The sequence below is a fragment of the Apodemus sylvaticus genome, chromosome 14 (genome assembly GCF_947179515.1).
Source record: "Apodemus sylvaticus chromosome 14, mApoSyl1.1, whole genome shotgun sequence".
Lineage (NCBI taxonomy): Eukaryota > Metazoa > Chordata > Mammalia > Rodentia > Muridae > Apodemus > Apodemus sylvaticus.
The window spans coordinates 18,258,023-18,282,268 of NC_067485.1; the positions used below are offsets into that span (position 1 = coordinate 18,258,023).

At 43.8% G+C, this 24,246-nt stretch overlaps 1 protein-coding gene across 3 annotated transcripts in view; it reads left to right on the forward strand.

The window, feature by feature from the left end:
• Window positions 1-24,246, forward strand: part of Ptpdc1 (protein tyrosine phosphatase domain containing 1) — a 47,437-nt gene that overhangs the window by 15,489 nt on the left and 7,702 nt on the right. Inside the window, exons 2-7 of one of the 3 annotated variants that reach the window (XM_052156964.1) lie at window positions 4,696-4,786; window positions 17,403-17,574; window positions 19,279-19,359; window positions 19,467-19,585; window positions 20,645-20,782; window positions 22,684-23,918. In XM_052156964.1, the coding sequence (XP_052012924.1) occupies window positions 4,705-4,786; window positions 17,403-17,574; window positions 19,279-19,359; window positions 19,467-19,585; window positions 20,645-20,782; window positions 22,684-23,918 (1,827 nt within the window). In that variant the 5' untranslated portion in view covers window positions 4,696-4,704. Of the gene's footprint in view, window positions 1-4,695; window positions 4,787-16,715; window positions 16,964-17,402; window positions 17,575-19,278; window positions 19,360-19,466; window positions 19,586-20,644; window positions 20,783-22,683; window positions 23,919-24,246 lie in introns of those variants that run through there. The other 2 variants (XM_052156965.1, XM_052156966.1) reach the window with 2 other exon arrangements.

The window sequence follows — 24,246 nt, forward strand, 5'->3', positions numbered from 1 at the left end:
AGGGTTTAAAAGCTTTACTTTAACCCTGTAGGTGCATTTGGGGAGAAATGTTCAGTTTTCAAGAACAAAAGTATTTGTGCCTTAATTTGAGATTGGTTCAGGCTGGAGATAACTCGTCACAGGCAGCTTCTAGTGGTGAAAGGGTAGGGTGTGACCCAGCATCCACTGTTGCTGCCAGCTTACCTCAGTTGTTTGTCGTGAAGTCTTTTCAGAAGAATATTAATTCAGCAGCAGTTTCTTTAAATGATGAAATAGGAGGGTTCCTGGAGTGTTGTTTTTCCGTGGTGTGTGACTTGTCTCTTGGGAACCTTGCAGTCGGCTTGCAGACTTCCCTAAGGTGTAGTTAAGGTGTGAGATCACAGAAACTGCCAAATAGATCGTATTTGTCAGATGGCCTTCAGCTCTCTCCCTGAGGACTGCCAAGGCTGTTTTAAGAATGTCCAAGCCTAGCCGGGCAGTGGTGGCGCACGCCTGTAATCCCAGCACTTGGGAGACAGAGGCAGGCGGATTTCTGAGTTCGAGGCCAGCCTGGTCTACAGAGTGAGTTCATGGACAGCCAGGACTACACAGAGAAACCCTGACTCAAAAAAAAAAAAAAAAAAAAAAAAAAAGAATGTCCAAGCCTGCATAGGTGGTTAAGCCTTTCTTCAGATATATGGCTGGCATTTGGGAAGGCATCATAACCTAGAGGAAACATGGGCTGGGGCTAAGAAGAAAACAGTTCCAATCTCTTGAGGACTCAGAAAGAACACAAAATTGTCAAGAGGAAAGATTGACAAGAACTTAGTGATGTAAATGTGTCCAGGAAACTGAGAGTGTGACTCTGTCCTTGTACTAGGCATTGTTCTAGGTGTGTGCTGTGGCCTGTGCATACACACTAAATAAATGTAAAGAACAAAAGTCTACTAAAAGTAGGAATAAGTGTGCTGCCTTATGTAATAGGGTATGATAAAGATTAGATGAAATAAAGATATATAAAGGAATTGGATTAGTTCCTGACATGGAGTGAGCTAGTATCATTTGGTTATCATCTGTCTTAGTTTAGGTTTTACTGCTGTGAACAGGCACCATGACCAAGGCAACTCTTATAAGGACAATGTTTAATTGTGGCTGGCTTACAGGCTCAGAGGTTCAGTCCATTATCATCAAGGCAGGAACATGGCAGCATCCAGGCAGACAGATGATCTTAAAGTCCACTGTGACACACTTCCTCCAACAAGGCCACACCTACTCTAGCCAGGTTACACCTCCTAATAGTGCCACTCCTGAGGCAAGCTTATTCAATTGTAGTATTATGAATGAGCATAAAACATGCTTTCATTGGAGCATCAGAATGTTTACATGGCTTGGATAAATTCACTCACTTTCCTGAACTCTGATTATTGTCTAAAATATTAGCACATTGACAATGTTGTGCTAAAGAGTGAACAAAACCTCACACATCAGAATGACAGAGAGTTAGTCTGAGTGCTCACCTGGAATCAGACACTAGGAAGCAGGACAAGGAATCTGCACTTTCACAGGTACCCAGAAGGTCCTGATGCACACCCAAGGTGCAGTGCTGGAGCTGAGAGCATCAGGGAAGGGTTGGAACACTTGCTTAATGCAACACCTCACAAATTGTAGGCGATACGCAGAACACAGTTGCACCCTGAAAACAGAAGAGAGGAAAGTGCTGAGGACTCTCTAGTACCTCACAACCTACTCTGTGAAACAATTCCTTAGGAAGTAGAACATTACTTCCTAACTGCTCTCCTCCGATGTGTGAGTAATAGTTCACCACTGCACTCAGGCTTTAAGTGGTAGGCACTAATTTGTGGAATGTGTGACTAATTCTGAACAGTTGAGTCATTTGCGGGGATTTTAGGGATAAAAGAACTGTAGGATATAGTGAGCAAAACACTTGTCATTGAGTCAGGAAGTAAAGTTACATAATGGGTAATCACAGAGTGAAAGTCAGGATTAAAATGGAAACTCCTTGTTCTGTAGGTAGGCATATGAATAGAGTCAGTTGTGAGTGGACCTAATTTTTTTTAAGACTTCTTGGAAGCTCAGCTGTTACTATTAGCAGGGTAATTAGACAGGTAAAGCAAAGGATCTCTTACAAACTATTTAAGGTAGGAGCAAAATGAAGTGGTTGAGGTCTAGAAGGAATGGAAAAATATTACAGTATTGCAAAGTAAAATAACAAGTGTTCGCTTTGTGTCTGGCCTTGCTTTAATGATGTCAAACATTCACAAACATTCAATCTTTCTTATCCTTACAACCTATGAAAGTAGATATAATCTTCCTTTTGCAAAAGATGTCAAACAAAACTCAAACCAGTTCATATAGTTGGCAGTTGAATAATTAAGTTTTAAGCAGAACTTTGACTCTATAATATATTTAAATCATGATATTTTGATTCTCAATTATGTATAATTGTACTGTGTTCCTATGCAATTGTAGCATACAGTAGACATTGTTTCAGAGATCTAAGATTTGAATTTCAGAAATGAGTGGAAAAATCTCTTCTCCAAATAGATAATAATGCAGATGTAGTCTTACCCTAACTAAAATTCTAGACAACCTTATAAAAATGTCTCTTGGAGATGTAAGCAGGGTGAGTCTGAGGTTGCAATGCTGCCTCCCTGGGGCGGTTCCCAGACTTAGCTTAGGGAGGAGACCAGGCCTTCCAGAGATTCAGAGAGAATGAGGGAGACCCCACCCCAGAAAGCCCCCAGAGCTTTGATGAACTGCAGAGTGTGGTGAGTACTGATCTGTACAAACCGTCTGAGGCCAGGAAAGTTTAAGAGGTCAGCTGGCTGCAAGTAGCTCTGCTCCTTAGCCAGAGTGGGAAGGCCTCTGGACACCTCACGCAAACCCTTGGACAGGTTAGCCTTAGCAGTGCATCTAAACCAACCCGGAGTCAAGACCAAGGAACAGTCCCAACAAAGATACCAAAGGAGATTTCCAAAGAAACCAATGAACTTCTTTAATAAAAAGTAGATAGTTAAGACCTGATGGAAAAATAACCAGGATTTTCTTGAGGAAGGTAGATGTGAAGGGGTCTAAAGGGGGAAAATGGGAGAAAAGTTACAGCTATTTGGGCAAAGAGGAAAATTTAAATTTCCAAAGCAGTGAGACTGAGGTAAGCAGATTCCCAGATAAAGGCAGATTGACAACCTCAAAGAAAGAAAGAAAGGACTGTGCGTGGCGCACGGAGGACTGCACAGAGGGAGGCAGAGCGGATTTTGTTTCCAGATATTGAGGGTCTTATAGTCTATTTCTCAAACTGACTTTTTACTACATAGCTCAGACTTGTGAAAATTGGCACTGTAACTCAAGTAATTATACAGATAATTAAAGTCAAACTTTTTATTCTTCCACACTATTTGTTTTGTTTTGGTGGAGGGATTGAACACAGGCCTCCAGCCAGCTGAGCAAGTGCTGGAGCTCGGAGTGACTTCCTTGTATCAAAGGAGCTGCCCTGCCAAAGCCCGCTGATAGTACTGCAGAGCTGGCAGGAGGCTTGTTGGTTGGTTGGTTGGTTGGTTGGTTGGTTGGTTGGTTTGTTGGGGGGAGGGGGTATTTGTTTTGAGAAGTTGTGCCGCAAATTTGAGATCCTTCTGCCTGCCTCTTGTGTGGTTGGTCCTTTTGAGGACCCCAATCTGTGTGCTGTCCCAGCTACACGTGTGACGGTGGTTCCAGCCAGAGGCATGGGGCTAGCACACTGAACACGTGGAATATGGAGACTGCTTCAGAAGCCACTGTGATGGAAATATTTCATTTTAGAAAACAAAACAAAACCCTCATTCTTCCTGTTAGAGTATTTGTTTCTTCCCAAGGAATCAAAAGGTACCCAAGTATATGGTTGTGAGTGGAAAAACAGGGTACATAAATCAGATATGGGCAGTTTTGCATTTTCATTTTTATGTGAACTTTCAGTATAAATTCAGGAACATAAAACATTAGGCCTAAACATGACAAAGAAAAGCAGTTTAGCATAATAATTGTAAATAAGAAAGTAAGAACTTCTATACAATATCAGCATCTAGTTTTGACTTTTTGGTGTCTGTGTATGATGTGTGTGTGTGTGCTGTGTATGTGTGTGTGTGTGTGTGTATGTGTATAGATGTGTGCATGTTAGAGTGCACATGGAAGTCAAAGGACAATGGTGGTTATAAAAGTTATTAGTAAGATTGTTTATACTTATCTGTCTCTCATTCTCTCTCTTTTTCTGTCTCTCTTTCTTCTTCTTCTTCTTCTTCTTCTTCTTCTTCTTCTTCTTCTTCTTCTTCTTCTTCTTCTTCTTCTTCATTCTTCTTCTTCTTCCTCTTTCTTCTTCTTCTCTTTTTTTGAGACAGGGTCTTTCTACATAGCCCTGGCTGTCCTGGAACTCCAACTGATCTCAAACATAAAGAGATAGATCTACCCCCCCTACACTGGGATTAATGGAATGTGCCACTATGCCTAACTTTAGTTTACCTTTGTACTGAATTTTCAAACGGTACGTTTGAACCTAGACTGGTTATATTATTAGGTATCTGGGGATGTGGATCAGTAGTAGAGTACTTATTTAGCATTTGTGACACCCTGAGTTCAGCCCTACAGGGAAGGGAGAGAAACGAAAGGGACATATAGTTAATGACTGCCATGCTGGGCGGAGATGGCTAACATGATTAATTAAGTAATGATCTTTTTCAACTTTTCCAGCAGACAAGGATGGCTGCAGGAGTCTTGCCACAAACTGAAGAGCCGTATTCCACGTTGGTGAACAGCCATGGGCATGCTGCGCACACGGATGGTAATAGCCTTCAGTGTGCTTTCTGACGCTTGGTGGGGAGTTCACACTTAATAAGAGGAACTTGAACGGCTCTGAAAGATAAGCTCTGTTCTTCACTTCAGAGGTCCAGGCCAGGTGCTGTTTATGGCTTGTGCTTTCTGCCTCACGGTCTGGTCTGGTAGAATCCTTTACAAAACCCTGAATAATGTCTTGGCCTTTTGAAAAGAGGTGTGGCACATCGTGTTCATCTCCTGCATTATCATCTTAGGCCGAGATTGCACATTTGTTCCTGACATCGCAGCCTGCCTGAGAAGCAGCTGTTCATTTTTTCCCCCTTGGTTACATGCAGGGATCACTTGAAAGCGTATTCTGAAGTTCCCAGTCCCCGCTCTAGCAGTGGCTTTGTGTGGGTTTCTCCCGAGGTACCCAGGCAAGGAAGCATGCGATCACATACCTGCTACCGCTGGGCTTGGCTTTCATCCCTCTGTAGTTCTGAGCTAGGAAATGGATGAAAGACTCCACCCTGGCCTTCTTGGTTATGCTAGGCATTGTTTCATGACTGTGGCACATACCTAGTGAAAATCAGTTTAGGGGCCAGTGAGACGCCACCAGGCCTGAGAACCTGAGTTTGATCCCAGAACCCACCTGGTATGGGGAACCAACTCCTGCAAGTTGTCCTTTGAGCTCCACACTTCTGTACTCTCTTCCCCCAATATAAATAAATGTAGTATGTAATAAAACTTTTTAATTAATTTGAAGCAGAAAATCTTTACTTTAGGTTGTGGTTTCGAGTGTTTCAGTTTGTGGCCAGCCAGCCCGTTTCATCTGAGCCTGTGTGAGGCCACTCTCATGATGGAAATATGTGGCAGTATGTCTGTTAAGGGCATGCTCACAGTCACTAACTTTTACTAGAGTCCACCTCTTAAAGGTTCCACTACCTTTCAGTAGCACCACAAACTGATGACCAAGCTATGAGCTTAGGGGCCTGCAAGGGACATTTAATTTAAGATACTAATCATAACGTGGGCCCTGCTGCCGTCAGCTCAGAAGAGCGGGAGCATTCTCTTGGCATTACTCTTGCAGGATTTTCTAACAAGTTCACCTTAGTGCTGTTGAAGAGACATTGCAGGATTTCTTCTGACAGCTCAGATTAGATGATCAGAAAGTGGAGGAGGAGGCCCCGGCTGTGCCTTCAGTGCCTCAGTGCTTCCTGGGAACAATCACATTCAGTGCACTGTGTTCTCACTGGAATCCCTCCACTCAGGGAGGGCCCTTCCTCACATCAAGACAAACAGTGCTTCCCACATGGCCAATCCCAAGGCCTTGTAGATTCTCCATCTGTCTGTCTGCTGCATGTGGCTGTAAGGGGACTACTTCTGTACCTACCATTTATGGACACTTGATGCGCCAGTCCTCTTACCTGCTTATTGTTTGGTTTTAGAGAGAAGTGCTAAAATACCAAATGTGGAGGCAGTGTCCCCCTGTGCTTCCCATGTAGAGTGAGATTCCCCTGGGTGTGACCCAGGCAGCAGCCCACAAGCCTGCTTCTCAACCTCCTTCCTTCATCAGGCTTAGCGGCTAGTGGCGTTCTCTCCAGCCGGGTTCTGTCAGCTATGTGATAGAGTGAACTCATTACACAGGAGAGAGCCAGGGCTCCAGCTACTGAATCCAGTCATCCAGCTCTTAGGGACACCAAAATGCTCTATTCGTTCCTAGGCATCCCAGGCAGGGAGACAATTGTGATCCATAGAGAAACTTTTTTAACCTTTCAAAATTTTAATTGAATAATTTATTAATAATGAATTTCCCTCACATTATTAGGAAAAATATGAAAACATAAAAATTCCTATTATCTAAAAATCACATCTCATTAAAGATAGTTATACTTTATTTTAGGATAGAAAATAGGTTTTTGAATGTTGGTTAATGAATCATTGGAAAATTTAATGTCATGTACATAAATAAAATTCTTAGTTTTAGAGGAAATTAGAAAATTCATTTAAAAAAACCCCAGCTTTATAATGAGACAAACCTAGGTTAAACCTTGGTTTGACCACTTAAAAACAACTATGAGCAGAGAATTTCAGATATTCATGGAAGCACAGAGAACAAAAGAAAGTACACACAGTTGCCTTTGACAACTACAGTCCCTAAGATCCTCTGAGCACGGTTCCTGTACTCCCAGTAGGAGTCACTTTGTTCAGTGAACACCTACCTCCCTGCCATGAAGAAAATTCTAATTCATAATATCATCAGCTATCTAGGTAGTGTTCAGACTTCTCATTGTCTCGTGGTGTTCCTGAGAATGACGCCTCCAGCCTGTCTCACACACACCACACAGTCGTCCCTGTATGCATGCAGTCACCTACAGCAGATTCCCATTCAAGTTTTGTCAGCTGTGCCTATACTACCCTTTAACAGCAGAAGGGTCTTCTTTTATTTTTTGTTTGTTTGTTTGTAGGCAAGGTTTTGTCCTGTGGCCCTGGCTAGCCCCAAACTCTGTCTCTCAAATGACCTTGAACTTTGTCAGTCCCCTGCCCTCATCTCCCAAGCGCTGGATTATGCATACTATGATGTCCTGGCCTTCTAATGAGGTTTAAATCTCTTTCAAGAACCTTAGGCCTTTTCTTATGACCTTAGTTTGTTTATAGTCATGGCTTAGTTTCTTTGTAGGATGTGTATCCGGGTTGTCTTCTCTTCCCTAACAGTAAGTCTGAGTTTTTACAGTTTTGTTAGAAGCCTTACAGAAATGAATTCCTCACTGTGACCCTCAGCTAACCCAAGCTATTGGACTCCATCACTGGGAATGTTAAGTTGGATCACATCAGTTAGCTGGTCCCTGCCAAGATTGACCCAGTATAAATTATCCTTTCTCCATTCATAACTAATATTTCATAGAAAGATGCTTTGAAGCTGTGTGACATCCTGTCCCCTATCTCCTTTGACTCAGCAGTGTTAGCACTGACGTCCCTCCTGAGCCACACTGCGCTTGGTAAGTGTGCTTGTCAAGTGGCATTCTACTGTGAGGAACAGCGTTCTCTTTGCTCAGTTATTTCAGGGGATTTGTATTTTGTTCAATAGGATCTGGTCTTCTGTCACGTGCCTTGATGTTTTAGCTACCTACACTCAGCCAGCTGAAGCCCCGCCAGATGCTTCGCTGTGTCCCCATCGTTTCTGAGACACTGCAGCATCTTCTAGCTCTTTTTAGTCTATCTCTGCAAGCAGACATTTCTCCACGAAGTCCTAGTTCATTTTAGTGGGAAATGGCCCTCTTAAAAACTTAAATCTGGGGTTGGAGAGGTGACTCAGCAGTTGAGAGTACTCGATGTTCTTGCTCAGAGGGATCTGATGCCATCTGGCCTCAATATGCACGCGCATGCACGCACGCACGCACTTGAACACACACACACACATTTTAAGCTAAATAAATCTAAAATAAACAAAAATCTGGGTATGCCCCAGATTGTTTTTGCTGTGTGAAGGTTCAAGCCTTCTCAGGCAAAGCTAAGAAATGTACACACACACACACACACACACACACACTATGCATACCTGTTTTATGTCTTGTGTATAGTGCTACATATGTGTGCGTATGTGTTGAAAAAGTCAAGTTGGCATTGTCACTTCACGTGTAACCCAATAGTATACTATCCTTGTTTTCCCCATTTTTGTAACTCACTTGTCGAGGAACGAGGCACCTCTACTTACCCTGGCATGCACATTTATCTCCTCAGCCCTCCCTCCTTTTCTCAGTCTCCCAGCCCTGCCTGGACACCACCTGTTGTTCCTACACAGGACTGTGACCACTCGGGCTCCAGTTTTTCCTACCCTGACTCTGAACTCTGCTGGATAGCCCTGGTTTATGTCTACCTGGTGGATTTTCTCTGTGATGAGATATTGTAAATTAGGATGTTGAGGACTGATAGTTTATCTTGTTTATACTGTCTTTGAATCAGAAAACCCTAGCATTATAAAAGGGGATTGGCCTAGAAGGTATTATGTAAGAGTGCTACTCCCCTTTAAATGCTTGCCCACCTTCTCCAGTAGTCATGTAAGCCCAGATAGTTTTTAAAAGAAACTTTTATGAACTAGGTTTCTTTTCTTCCTCTATGAGGGTCTTCTTGTGTTGAGTCTTAGTAGTTTAGAATCTTTTAAGAAGCTGCACATTTCTTCTAAGTGGTCAGATTTATGAGCTTAATGTTGTTCTTACTAGTTCTGTATTATCCTTTCAGGTGTGTCCAGCCCATGACTCACGGGCTAAATGTGGCCAAGAATAGCTAAGAATGTGGCCTAACACAACATTGGTGTGTGTGTGTGTGTGTGTGTGTGTGTGTGTGTGTGGTGTGCATGCCCACACATGCTGTAACTTGACTTGTAACTGTGTGTGAACTGTGGATCTTGAACATGCCGCTGTGTCACAGTGTCGAGGTCGGACACTGTGATGGCTGTGACAGCTCAGCTTTTCACCTTTATAGCCGCGTCAGCTCTTCTGCGCGTTTGTCACTCACGCTGACATTTTCATGGAGCCACTGGAAAGCTGCCACTGTTTCCCTTTTAATTTGTTTATTTCCGGTCTTTCCTTCCCTTCCAGTGCTCGCTTTGTGTTCTGATTTTGTTTGTTGTTATTGTTCATTTTCTCTTACCTTTTCAGTGGCTGAGGTTGGAGCTTGTGTTGTTGATTGGAGACCTTTCTTCTTCAGAGCAGTATAAATTTCCTTTATTACTGTGCTATGTAATGCAGTGTATTCATTTTCATTTTGACTCAACCTCTGTGTTATGTTAGTCTCCTTTGAGACTTTTTCTTTAACCCATAAATTAATTTATACCTTTGGCATTTAAGTCTTTAGAGTTTTTCCCTCTTGTCTTTGTCTTACTGGTTTCTAGTTTAGTTCTCTTTCTCTTCAGAGGACATTCTAAGCTTCCAGTTCTTTTAAAAATGAATGCCAGGGCACGTTGTAATTACTAAAGTCCTTATTGAATAATTCCAGTATTACACATCTGCTGATGAATTTCTTCTCAGTCAAGTTGTGATTTTTCTTAATTCTTGGTGTGACAAAAGATTTTCGACAGATTTTTGGCCCCTGAGTTTTGTTTTTCCTTACTTAGCAGGCAGTTTGCTCACGGGCAGTCAGCTGCAGATCCGAGTGAGGTGGTCTGCTCAGCCTCCGGTTGGCAGGCTACATACAGGCTACATACAGCCCTGTTGGCGCCTCCATGGCGGAAGTGGAGCTGTGCCTTGCGTGGTCAGGTTGCCTTTGAGTGGGGTCTGGTAGCTCCCGGAGCAGTGAAATGATGACCTGGGCCCTCTGCCGTCTGGGGCAGACGGGAGCGACGCACGCTCTGGTGCAGTTGTGGTTGAACTCCATTTCTCGGCTGTGCCCTGTGAGTCTCAAGAGAAGAGGAGTGGAGAGTATAGTACCAACATTTCCATTCTCCCACCCTTGTCTCATGGATACCAAGTTGAGCTGCGGGCTCAGCTCCCTGCCGGATCCTGCTGACAATCCCCAGGGATAGGAAAGGGAGTGTGACCACCACATACCACATCCCCTTCCTTCTCAGTCACAGGAGCTCAGGTGGAGAGACTCGGCTCCCTGGCTCCCCTGACCCTGGGAGCAGCGGTGGGAAGCAGCTTTGCTTCGTGCTTTACTGGTCCGCCTTGGGGAGGGTGTAGGCTTGTCTCCCTCTGGGCATCGCTAAGACCTAGGTTTGGGGAAAGCAGACTGCTCACCAGCCATAGCTAGCACTGCTTTCTTCAGGCTCTTTGATGCTGGCTGAGAATGGAGGCTCAGCTGAGGAACCGGCGTGGGAGGGGTTGTGGAGTCTAGAATTGACTAGGTTGACTGTGCATCAGGCTCCTAGTAGGACTTGCTGTGGCAAAGCAAGTATAGACCCGACACTGCCTGCCAGGAGAATTTCAGCATTGCCCACTTGTGCCTGGAAGGATGGGAAAACCTCCCTACCCAGCCTATCACCTCAACCCCCGCAGGCCCAAAGTGCCACATCCTTCTTTTAAGCAGGATACAGAAAGTTAGGGCTCTGCTGAATCCCCTCTGCCACCCTGATAGACCTGCTCTTTCTTTTCCTGTTGATCTACCCATTAGGGTTGAGTCCACCTCCTTTTCTACAGAGCTGAGATGTTGGGAGATGAGCAGCTTCCTTTTTGTCCCCTCTGAAACTAGACAGAGAGAGAGACTATAGCAATCCCCAAACCACCTAAGAATCACCAGTCAGCGTTCTGTCTCCACAGAGAAATTTCCTTTTCCTGGACATTTTCTTTAAACAGAATTATACAACATGTGGTCTAGTGACTTACTAATTTCGTTTGGCTTGATGACTTTTGGAGTTCATTAGTGATATGTGTGTTAGACCTCTGACCTTCAGCTGCATAGATAACACCGTACTGTAAGTGGGTCAGTTGATGAGCGTTTCAGTCGTCCCCATGTTTTTACTGTTGTAGGTATTGAATCTGTACAGGGCTCTGTGTAGAGTGTTTTCTCTTGCTTGGCTTTATAACTCGGAGTCGAAGGCTGGTTCATCTGTCACTTTCTTTACTCATTTAAGAAGCTGCCAGACTGCTTTCCAAAGTGGTTGTTCAATCGTGAGTTCCCACTGGCAGGGGAGGAGGGGCTCCCTATCTGTCTCTCATCATAAGTACTTGGAACCTACCTGCCTGTTCAGTTATAGCCATCCTGGAAGGTCTGAAGACATACCTTGTTGTGGGTTTATAAACATTTTCCTAATGACTAATGGTGTTGAACATCTTTTAATCTATTTATTGATAATTTCTGTATCTGTTTGTGAGAAATTCCTATTCAAATTACTTGCTATTAAATTAATATAGAATTTACATATCAAAACCACACTCTTTTACAGAAGTCATTGGATGCTATTATAAACATGAAGCTGAGTTTTACCCATCACTGCTAATCCAGAATAGTTCATCAGACCAGAAGGAATCTTGTAGTGACAAGAAGCTAATTTCTAGTCTGCTCTCTCCTTGCTCCCTGATACCACTCAGGTTTCTATAGAGTTGCCAATAGATTTTTGCATCTGGGATAAATGAAGTGATGCAGCATGTGCTCTATTGTGCCTGCATTTAAAGACAATGTCAATCTTCAACCTCATTTAAGCAAATAGTACTATCCATTTTATTACTAGTATTCTATTCTATCACTACAGCATGGTTTGTTGATCCATTTGGGTGGCAGGGCACTTGGGTTGTTCTGCTTTGACTGCTGTGAGTAAATGTTGTTATGAATGTGTACATATTTTTCTGTGGCTGTATTCTTTTATTCTTGGGCATACATGCTGGATTAGAATTGAGAATTCATGTGGTAACTGCATATTTAACATTTTGAAGAATTAAAGCCACCAAATGTTTTTGATGTACATTTCCTTACCAACTACTGATGTTGAATGTTTTTTCAAGTACCTGTTGGCTGTTTCTTTGTCTTCCTGGGAGAGATGCCCGTTCAGATTCTTGGTCAGTTTTGAAGTTGGGCTATTGGTCTTTGTATTGTTGAGTTGTGTCTGCTGTAAAAGTTCTTTGAATTCTTAACTTATTACATTCCCCTTTTCTTTTTGCTTTTCCTCATTCTCTTCCTTGTAAGTTTTGCATTATCTTATGTTACTTCATTATTTGGGTATAATTTCTGTTCCTACCTGCTTGTTTTGTGTTAATGTAAGTCACACGTCTCTGTTGTATGACCAACAATGAATGCAATTACATGCATGTTGTTTTTTATACTTCTTTTTTTTCTTTTGAGACAGGGTTTCTCTGTGTAATCCTGGCTGTCCTGGAACTCACTCTGTATACCAGGGTGGTCTTGAACTCAGAAATCTACCTGCCTCTGCCTCCCAAGTGCTGGGATTAAACGCGTGCACCACCACTGCCCAGCTATACTTTTTTTTCCTCCAGACTTTATTCCCCTGCCATTCACTCTCCAACTGTTCCACATACCACACCTCCTCCCAACCCTGTCTCCACGAGGATGTCTCCACCCCCACCCCACCTGACTTCTTTTTAATTTTTATTTATTTATTTATTTTTATTAGATACTTTCTTTATTTACATTTCAAATGTTATCCCCTTTCTGGTTTCCCCTCCGAAAACACCCTATCCCATCCCCCTCTTTCCCCTGCTCACCAACCCACCCACTCTGGCTTCCCTGTCCTGGCATTCCCCTATACTGGAGTATCCAGCCTTCTCAGGACCAAGGGCCTCTCCTCCCTTTGATGTCCAACAAGGCCATCCTCTGCTACATATGTAGTGGAGCCATGGGTCCATCCTTGTGTACTTCTTGGTTGATGGTTTAGTCCCTGGGAGCTCTGGGGGTACTAGTTGGTTCATATTGCTGTTCCTCCTATGTGGCAGCAAGTCCCTTCAGCTCCTTCAGTCCTTTCTCTAGCTCCTCCCCTGTGCTCAGTCCAATGAGAACATCCACCTCTGTATTTGTCAGGTACTGGCAGAGCCTCTCAGGAGTCAGCTATATCAGGCTCCTGTTAGCAAGTGCTTGTTGGCATCCACAATAGTGTCTGGGTTTGGTGACAATATATGGGATGGATCCTCAGGTGAGGAAGTCTCTGGATGGCCTTCCCTTCAGTCTCTGATCCACACCTTGTATCTCCTCCAGTAGGCTGTTTTGTTCCTCCTTCTAAGAAGGACCGAAGTATCCAAACCTTGGTCTTCCTTCTTCTTGAGCTTCATGTGGTCTGTAAATTATATCTTAGGTATTCCAAGCTTTTGGGCTAATATCCACTTATCAGTGAATGTATTCTTTTGTGATTGGGTTACCTCACTCAGGATGATATTTTCTAGATCCATTTGCCTAAGAATTTCATGAATTCATTGTTTTTAATAGCTGAGTACTTCATTGTGTAAATATACCACAGTTTCTGTATCCATTCCTCTGTTGAGGGACATCTGGGTTCTCTCCAGCTTCTGGCTGTTATATCTCACCAACTTGTGCAGTTTGCCAGTGTCTCATCTTCTCTGTAGGTCTTATTCCTGGCCTGGGTAACTTGTTTTCAACACAAAGAACTTCTAGACCCTCCTAAGTGGGCCTGCCACACAGCAAATTCTACTCCTATTTATCTGAGAATACCTATATTTCTACTTCATTTTTGAAAGATGATCTTGTAAGATTTTTACAAGTGTTTTATTTTCAGAAATGTGAATATGTGTCCCTCTATTTTGAGGCCTCCATTGTTCCTGATATGAAATTTGGCATTCGTTTTATTGGAGTTTTCTTGTAGGTGAGGAGAAAATGTTTATCTTGAGACATCTTACAGACCCAGGTCTGGGTGTGGAGCCGGTGTTTACCTCATGGAGCCCGCTGGTGCTCTGTTCAATGAAGGGTCACAGAAGCACTGGCTTATTCCCGTCTAGAAGACTGATGCTGGGTCTGTGCCTCAGGCCACATACAAACATTAACCCAGCAGCCATGGTTTCAGGTGACAGAATCGGAAAAAAACTTCAGTGTCCATTCCATGACTTACATAACATGGAGATATTTAGTATGAGAGTAATTTTTTGAAGAGCCATGCTTTCCAGGCACTCGCAGGTAAAGAGGTTTTCACAGAGCGAATCTTTGGCAAGTTAGATCTGTGTGACCTGCTCATCCTTGAATGTCCCTCTTCCTCACTGTTAGAGTTTATGTGCAGATCACAAGCCCGCCCCCCTGCCACATCTTCACACACCTCTAACAACTAACCTGTGCATCCCTCCGCTGACGATGCCCTGTCCAAAGAAGCACACAGGACAGAATGTGCGATTTGTCACTTTGTGACAGGACACTCTGTTCCCATCTCTCTCCTCTCTCCACTTCCAAACACACTACTGGTAGAAAAAGAAGACATGCTACAAGAAAAAGCAGGAAAACAAAATCAAATATAATCTACAGGGCCATCGTGTGCTCTTGGGCTCCTACCACTGCTCTTCATGAGAGCGTAGAGATGGCAGATGCTTGACCGGGTCTGAGCTAACACAGACCCTTGGGGTTTAATTGTTTAATATCCTTTAGAGGGTTTGTTTTCATTTTGAAGTATCTCAGACTTGGGGGGGGGGGGAGAGTTATAAGTTACAACACAAAGATGACTTTGTTCCTTGAGCTATGTGAGTGTGAACTGCAGAAGCCATTTCTGCGGTGATACAGAAACCATCCCTGCCTTAGCTTAGTCCACATAAATCCCCCGCCTCAGATCACTTTGGGTTTTAGTACAGTTTGGAGCAGAGCCATTTTTAGTTCCCTCTGTAGACATCCTTCAGTGCCGGTTTTCTGGACTCACTCACCGATTGACACCTCCTCCCTGTTGCCTTAAATATCTGTACCGGCCACTGAGCTTGAGGGTTTCTCCCATCGCCTGACAGATCTGCTCCACAGTGGCACCGCAGCAGTCCACCTCTTGAAGGGTCTCCCATCTACAGATCCCATCCTAATCGGACCAGAGGGAACTCCCCACACTTGGCTCTTTCAGACGCTCCATGTGCTGCCTGCCTGCCTGCCTGCCTGCCTGCCTGCTGGGAACATCAGGGGCTTGCTCAGAGGTCTTCTCAGACTCTCTGTCATGAGAGTAACAAGCACAGCTCTGAGGGCCTCTGCCTTCAGGACCTCTTTGCTTCCTTCCAGTGTCTTCTATGTTTTACTCTCACGTAAACTCCATGGAACTGCCATAGATAATTCTAAGGGTCCAGTAGGCCTTATCTAGAATATTTTTCAGGCCATTCTTTCAGGCAGAATAACTGCTTTCTGAAGGTGTGAGGGGTGGGGCATGTGGACTCCTTGTCCTTTTCCATTTCCATGTGATACTACAGATAAAGTAGCAATTGGAGCATCAAATTAGACTTCTCTGTCTCTGTCTTGTTTCACAAAAGTACACGATGCCAGGGCTGTGAGGGTGGAATTTTAAAAGCATAGATTGGAGCCTAATCTATAGCAGTAGTTATGTTTCCGCTGCACACCACTGAAATACCATTTGCACAGCAAGCACAGGAGAGAGCGCGGGCACAGCCTGACATTAACAAGAGAGGAGGCGGACAATAAGTGCATTGCAGTTGTTGAGTTTCTGTTTTCTTTATATCCTTTATTCTCAAACTGCCACCTCCCCCTCACCCAGTGCCTTTAAAAATGTGATACTTTAGTGAATTTTATTCAAATGCCTCCACCAAGACTTAGAAGCTGTTTTTCTTCCCTAGCAACGAAAGGCAGAGAATTACAGTTTTGAACTTTGGAAAGGAATGCCTCACATAGTTACACTGGCTCACAACTAAGTTGCTTCCAACAGCGTATAACCAAGAATTGGGTTTTCACTTCTGAAAGTAAAAAAAAGATTAAATGACTTCTTAGCTCTAAAATGTCTTTATTTGATCCATCCAAGTATTTCTGTCAAGAAAATAGAGGAAGGTGGTGGCTCTGAAATATTGAATAATCCTTTGATAATGTAGGATCTAGCGTATACCTCTGTATCACAATAAACTTTTTATTCTATCCTGTTCCAAAGAAAGGTAGAAGGGTTTTCTTTTAAAACACCTGGGGACTAGCTATGAAAAGCACAACAAAATGTAAACTTTTTAATATATGTAAAAGGCAGTGATTTATCATAAAAACATTTTAAAATTCATTATAGTATTTTGGAAGTGATTCTTTTGAGGAGTAAGATCTTTTAGTGCATTTGAGAAACAAAATAACCTAGATTTTTAAAAAAATCTACTTTACATGCATATTATTCTTCCCAGTATTTGAACAATTTGTCCAAAACACAATCCGTTCGTGTAGGATTTTTGCCTGTTCAGATCTAAGTGGGAATCAGTAGTTTCTTTGTTGGTCACTATGGAAACGAATCAGCCTATCCTGAAAAGCTCTTAGATCATACAGACCGATGACTGTGTCTCAGTGTAGCTCTTCACTGAGCAAGCCAGAGCTGGCTTCTGCTTGCCTCCGACTCTAGCCTGCCCCGAGCCAGTGCCATGCAGATGCAGGACCCATCCCGGAGGCCCTCGGCTGTGCACTTCCTCAGTGCCTTTCTGCAGGGCCGCCGGCACTCCACTTCTGACCCAGTCCTGAGGCTACAGCAAGCCCGGCGTGGCTCTGGCTCTGCCACCAAGCTACTGTCCTCATCTTCTCTGCAGGTGATGGTGGCTGTGTCTTCTGTCAGCCGTACAGCGGGGACTCCAACTTTCCTGGAGAGAAAAAGTAAAGCTCTCTTCCTTATAATTTGCTAGCCCTATGTCTCCATGTAAGGAACGTGAACAGGTAGTTCCAACTGTACTTGGAGAATGTAGACAGTTAACTGTGTTTGTGCTTCTTACGCTGTGTATGCTAAGATCAAATGGATATGTAAGAGGAGATAAAATGATGGAATGCTTTGTGGATTTTGTTGTTGTTGTTGTTGTTGTTGTTGTTGTTAAAAGAATAGTTTTGGACAAAAATTATCCTCTTGAAAAAGATGAGCTTTTGCATTTTCTTCTCATTATCAGTCTAATCTGTAGAGATTATTGCTTGTGAAAGCTTTCTCAGTGTTGGATGAAGGGACTGACAGCAGCTCCCATACAATCCTGAGGTAAAATGAAGCTGTTTCCCATGTTACCTTACTACTGGAAGGATAGAATCTTGACCTTGACCTTCCTTGTATATTCTAGAAAATTCAGGACGCCCAGCTCCAAAATACACAAAGGTGGGCGAACGTTTGCGGCATGTCATCCCCGGGCACATGGCGTGCTCCATGGCATGTGGGGGGCGAGCGTGTAAGTATGAGAATCCGGCCCGCTGGAGTGAGCAGGAACAAGCCATCAAAGGAGTCTACTCGTCCTGGTAAGTGTGGCGCGGCTCTGCAAGCTGTGAAGGCTGGAGGGAAGCAAGAATGCTTGGCCAGCAGCAGGCTCTGTGGGGAGACGTGGGCCTGGAGTTCGGGGGCCTTGCACACATTCCTGGGCTTACCAGCAGGGCAGCTGGGGGATCCAGGCTTCCTCAACCTTAGTTTCCCACTTACAAAATGGAAATAATTAAGCCCAAAGCTTTACATTAAGTGAAATGATATGTATGAAGTGTCTTAAGTTAATGGTTAGATAGTTCTTAAATTTCAAAAATTTCTGGAAATAGTAAAAATGTTCAGCTAAAAGTATGAGAAAATTACATGGTCCATTATAATCCTCAGATTCATATAGGTCAGTATTCATGTCATTTGTATGCTATTATGAAATGTACTCGAGTCTTCCTTGACTGGAGTGGCACAGGCTGTTAGTTCACCAGGCAACCCATAAGAGGCTGGCATTGTTTCTTGTGTATAAGTGCAATCAATTCTACTCTTAAGTCATACAAACTTAGTAACAATGAGCTGGTCAGGTATATATTTGTGATTTGGAAAATACTGATAACCGAATTATATCTGAGCTGAGCATGATGGTGCCTGCCTTTACTCCCAGCACTCGGGAAGGGAACAGAGGCATTTAGATCTCTGGGGGCCCGAGGCTCTGCCACTGTGCTTCACTGCAGTGTGGCTCAACACTGTGGATGGCTGTGTTCTGTGTGCGTCACAGTCTGACCCTGACACTGTGAAGAGACTCCCGAGTCAGAGGCAGACAAGCAGATGTCTGCTCAGTTGTCAGCTCATCCACAGGAGCCTTTCCCATCTCCACAGCTCTCACTAGTGACTTGCCATCTAAAGTCTTTAGGAATCCTAAGAGCAACTGACCGTCTGGTCTCGTGTCTCTGGTAGTCCTCTGAGATTCATATGTGCCACTGCTTGCAGTAGACTAACATCACGTATCTCTTACCAGCTTCCCGATGACAATTTGAACCAAACAGAATAAAGCTCGAGGTCTAATGAGAGTGACAGGCCTCTTATGGCCACCTGTTCTCTGACTCCTGTCTTGTTTATTGATTCATTCATAAACATTAATTTGATTGTAGGACGAGGCACTTTGCCACTAGATGCTTCAGATACCACTCATTTTCATAAACCTTGTGAGATGTTGATGCCATTTTATTGGTAGTCTAGAGAGATTAATTAATTTGCTTCACAGAAAGCAGAAAACCAAAACAGTATTTAGCCCCCCCCCCCTTTGCTAAATTACAGCACATTGGTATTTACTTTTAGCCTTCGTCCAGGATTGGTGGTAAAGATGAACTGTAAATGCATATCCTGTTGACTTCTCACCCAGCCCTGTGGGTGTCTGCATTCCTGCCCTCTCACATCTCAGGATACTGCTGTCCAGTACCAGCCTCCCAGTTGTCCTCCATTTAGTAGACTGGCAATTAGGCACAAGGTGGCATTCCTCTTTATGCCCACAAGAAGGTATTCAGAACCCCTGGAGACATTTTGTCAGATTCCCTAAGTAACTTAGGTCCTGGAATTAAGGAGCTGCAGGGTTTCTCAGGGTTCTAATTGTGATGTACAATTGAAGCCAGATTTATGTAAGAATATAGAAGTTGAAATCATTGAAGAAAAAAGTTCCTAATCCTATAATGTAGACTCTCCTGAGTTCTGTGCCTCTCAGTTGTCTCACCCATCTTCAGGGTCACCGACAATATCCTGGCCATGGCTCGTCCGTCCTCGGAGCTGCTGGAGAAGTATCACATCATCGAGCAGTTCCTCAGGTAAGAACTACATCATCCGCAGCTGAGGTCAAATAAAAGCCTGAGAGCAATTGATAATGTCTTACTAACTTCAGGTCCTTGTAACCGATTGTGCTTTTTCTTTAAAGTAAAGGCATAAAAACAATAATCAACCTGCAGCGTCCTGGGGAGCACGCCAGCTGTGGGAACGCTCTGGAACAAGAGAGTGGTTTCACGTACCTTCCTGAGGCATTCATGGAGGCTGGCAGTAAGTTTCTCCCCACACTGTCCCACTCGGAAAGGACAACACCTTTGTCTTCCAGGCTGTAGCTTCAAAGGGCAATACTTGCAATAGAATCTGCACAGCCATGGGGATTTGAGCTTGACTTTAAATGGTGTACTTGTGATGTTGTTGTTGTGAGTACAGGGTTTCTTTTTCCTCTTAAGAAAGGAGCAGGGAGGAGACACTGAAGTAAAAAGACTCCATTCAGTTAGTGCCTGTCAGCTAAAATGATGACCTCATTTTGTCCTGAAGAGTTGTGCGACACCGCTTAAGCTTAGAATCTCCATCTTCTGATGTCACGTAGCTTAGAGAGACCGTGGGGTTGGAAGGTGAATGACTTTGCCCCCAAGAACATGTCTTTGTGGCCAGCTCAGAGCTCATCATAGGAGTCCTCTCAGTGTGGCCGTTCAAACTGTGGAGAGCAGGATGAACATGTGGTCTGGGAACCTGCTCTCAAGGGCTTATTTGCATAGCTTTGTTTTTACCCTAATCAGACACTCTATATATATCTACATAAGCTCTATAGCCATGTATTAGCCTTTTAGAGAGTTTCTGTTCTTAAGCATGAGTACATGTTATTTACCTCCATTTTAATTTTTATTTCTACTCTGTTATAATTCCTTCCAGCTGAGGTTTACAAAAAATTTATTCAGTAATAGAGGATGTGCTTATAGGAAATGTTAAGTTAAACTTCCTAGAAATATAAAATTCCTGTTAGATGGACTTTGTGGCTCACACCTTTAATCTCAGCATTGGAGAAATAGAGGCAGGCAGATCCCTGTGAGTTAAAGACCAACTTGGTTTGAACATAAAGCTCCAGGCCAATCAGGGTTATACTGTGAGGCCCTGTCTAAAAAAACCTACCTACCTACATACATACATATATCTACATACATAACATACATACATACATACATACATAAATGCCTCTTGTTGTAATGCCTGCTCACTCAGTTCTCTGTGTCTTGGAACTGATTTTTGACTGTCCTTGCAAATATTTTCATGCATATTAATTTTGTTTTTTTACTTCCTTTCACTGTCTAGTTTATTTCTACAACTTTGGGTGGAAGGATTATGGTGTGGCTTCCCTCACTGCCATCTTGGACATGGTGAAGGTGATGACATTTGCCCTCCAGGAAGGAAAGGTCGCTGTCCACTGCCACGCAGGCCTCGGGCGAACAGGTGAACCCTAGGAAGCCATATTAGTGTCTTGTGGGAATAATTAAATAAGTAGGAATAGGATTTCCTAGTTCTAAAGATAAATATTTTTTAGATTATAACAAAGTTTTGAAATTAAAGAAATAAATGACATTGGAAGTATCTTAAGCATGTGTAATAACTGTATTGATAAGAGTGTTTCTGAATAAGTTAGAGCTGAAAACTCACTGTGTCCATGCACGTTTCTAAAACTATTTAGCTGATTAGCATATGTAAATAGAGCACCTCATTTTAATAAACAGTATTTTTTAAATACTATCTTTCATAAAGATTGATTTTTATGTCTACAAATGTTTGCTTGCATATCTGTCTATGGACCACATGCATGCTTTGGAGGTCAGAAGAGGGTGTGAGATTCCCCTGGAACTAGAGCACAGACCATTGTGAGCACCATGGAGCAGCTGGGAATTGAATCAGGATCCTCTGCGAGAGCAGCAAGTGCTCTTAGCCACCCAGCTGACTCTCCAGCCCCAGAATACTTTTCTTACCTGAAAGAACAACTGAAATAGCAAGCACTGTTCCCCTGCTATGTCCTGGGTATTTTACATTTGCTGTCTTTGAAGTAGTTCGCAACTACAGGGGTTGGATAGACTGCATTTAGTGAGGGCCGGGGCAGCAGTACATCCACGGCTGTCTGGCTTCCAAGTGCTATCCACTTTGGCATGTGTGAGGATTGTCTACTTGAAGGGAGACTGTTTGCATGTTGGTGGGTTATATAAGCACTCAGCAAACTTCATTGCATTGCTGGTCTGATAGCGAAAAGTAAAGGGAGTGGGGTCCATAGATTCACTGTCCGTAATGGGATTTAGTCAGACAAGGCCACCGCAGTGTATATCCCCGTCTGGGATTCCTACCTGCCTAGGAGCATCCTGGGCTAGAATACAACTCATGTAGGTACAAATGTAACTAGATGTCCACAAATCTATGAATTGTATAGGTGTCTTTTACATTAAGATCTGTTGGCTATTATAATTTACTGATTGTGAATTCTTACTAAGAAGTAACTATTGAAAATAACAATCATTATACTGTTGTAGCTGACATCCTTAATAGTATTTGCTTATGTAAGTTATCTCGTGGTCTGGATTAAAACACAGACTAGTGTAGACATAGTTTGGAAGACTTGTCAGGCAGAGATGTATGCTATGACTGTAGATAATCCCAAAGCCAAACCTTCCCGACCTGGGAGAAGGCTCGGCAAGGATGTCCTGGCAGTGGACAGCAGAGATGACAGAGCAGGAAGCTCTAAGCACAGAGCGAGTCATGGACTGAATGGAATTGTCAAGCGCTGTTGGCACTGGGACACAGAGTCAGGATTTGTCTTCCACGCCAGCGGTGGGTGGGAGGGGACAGCTGGAGCAGCTCCTTAGCTCACGTGTTAGGCTCGTCCTCACTTCGCCTCACACCTGCAGTTGCATGTCAGCGCATCTCTGGGGTGCAGAGCTGACTCAGTCACATGACTGAACTGTCACAAAGGCATGGTGAAGTCTTTGCAGTAATAAGTGCTGAGGGGTTGGGAGGGTCCTTGTCTAGCAAACTTGAAGCCCTGGTTTGATGCCCAGTGCTACATAAACCCAGGCTGGCAGTGTATACTGCTAATGATAGCACTAGCACTTGGAAGGTAGAGGCCAGAGGATCAAGAGCCCAAAGTCATCCTTGCCTGTGTTTAGAGTTTAAGGCAATCCCAGGTTACCTGAGATGCTGTATGAAAAAAAACTGCAACAAAACCCTGGCGGGGTCATTGTTACTGTGTGCTTTCAATGTGCTTGTGTTTATGTGATTTCTTAACAGTATGCAAGTTTTAAATCATCCAAGACTTATGGGTTAATGAGGCCTTTCTCATACTAATCTTCTTCACCGTTTAGGTGTGCTAATAGCATGTTATTTAGTTTTTGCAACAAGAATGACTGCTGACCAAGCAATTATATTTGTGCGCGCAAAACGCCCCAATTCCATACAGACCAGAGGACAGCTGCTCTGTGTGCGGGAATTCACTCAGTTCCTGGCTCCACTCCGTAATATTTTCTCTTGCTGTGACCCTAAAGCACATGCTGTCACCTTAGCCCAGTACCTGATTCGCCAGCGTCACCTACTTCATGGTTATGAGGCACGACTTCTGAAATATGTGCCAAAGATCATCCACCTGGTTTGCAAACTGCTGCTTGACTTGGCTGAGAACAGGCCAGTAGTGATGAAGAGTGCGCTAGAAGGGCCTGAGCTCTCGGCTGAGATCGAGAAGACTGTGTCTGAGATGGTCACAATGCAACTGGATCAGGAGTTACTCAGGCAGAACAGTGATGTGCCTGACCCCTATAACCCCACTGCAGAGGAGGCCGAGTTCGAGAATCAGGATGCGATTCTTTCTAATGAGCATGAGTTTGACCCCCTCTGGAAGAGGAGGAATGTTGAGTGCCTCCAGCCCCTGACACATCTGAAAAGACAGCTCAGCTACAGTGACTCAGACTTAAAGAGGGCCAAAGCCATCCTGGAGCAAGGGGAGACCCCTTGGACAGTGCCTGCCCAGGAGTTGCTAGACCACAGTCTCGAGCATCAGAAGCCCACGAGCCATTGCTACCTGCCACCAACTCCAGAGCTGGGTTTTAATAAGGATGCATTGGTTCAAAATACATTTTGTTTCTGGACTCAGTCAAAGTGTGGAGGCTTAGAAGGACTCAAGGATGAGGGATCGCTGCTTTTGTGCAGGAAGGACATTCCAAAGGAAGTAGAGCGGAGCAGAACGTTCTCTGTGGGTGTTTCTTGTTCGCACAATCCTGGAGAACCAGTGCCACCCAACTTCACAAGTATCCATAAGGATCCAGAGCAAGTGACCCGCTGCCGGTGTGAGGCTCCTGGTTGCTGGGGTCCAGGCCCTGTTCACGAGGTGGGCAGGAGCCCCTGCAGCCCTCTGAACTGTGGCTCCAGTCCTAAGGTGCAGTTCCCATCTGGACAGGACGCCCAAGACAGCACATCCCTGTCTCAGGCTGGTCTGCAGCCTGAGCTGACTGCCGAAGCAAGGAGAATTCTGGCAGCCAAAGCCCTGGCGAACTGGAGTGAGTTTGTGGAAAAGGAGGAAGTGAAGAGGAAGGTGGAAATGTGGCAGGTATTTGTATTTCATTTCAATACACATCTGTTACATCTGACGGGGACCGGGGAGCCATTTCTTGACTCTTACTTAGACTGTGGACTTTTACATTCTAATTCCTTCTTTGTGGTTTACTTTTAGTGGAAGACAATCTTTAGCTGAACTGGGAGAGTACCTTGTCTAGAGAAAAGATGGGCTCCTAGAAACTCAGGGAAACAGAACCTGCCCCAGCTGGGGACTGACAGGCGGGCTTTTTATCCCAGAGAAATCCTGAATAGGCATCCGTACTTTTCTGTGGATTACTTGAAAGATTTTATTTATTTTATTGTTAATTATGCATATTTGG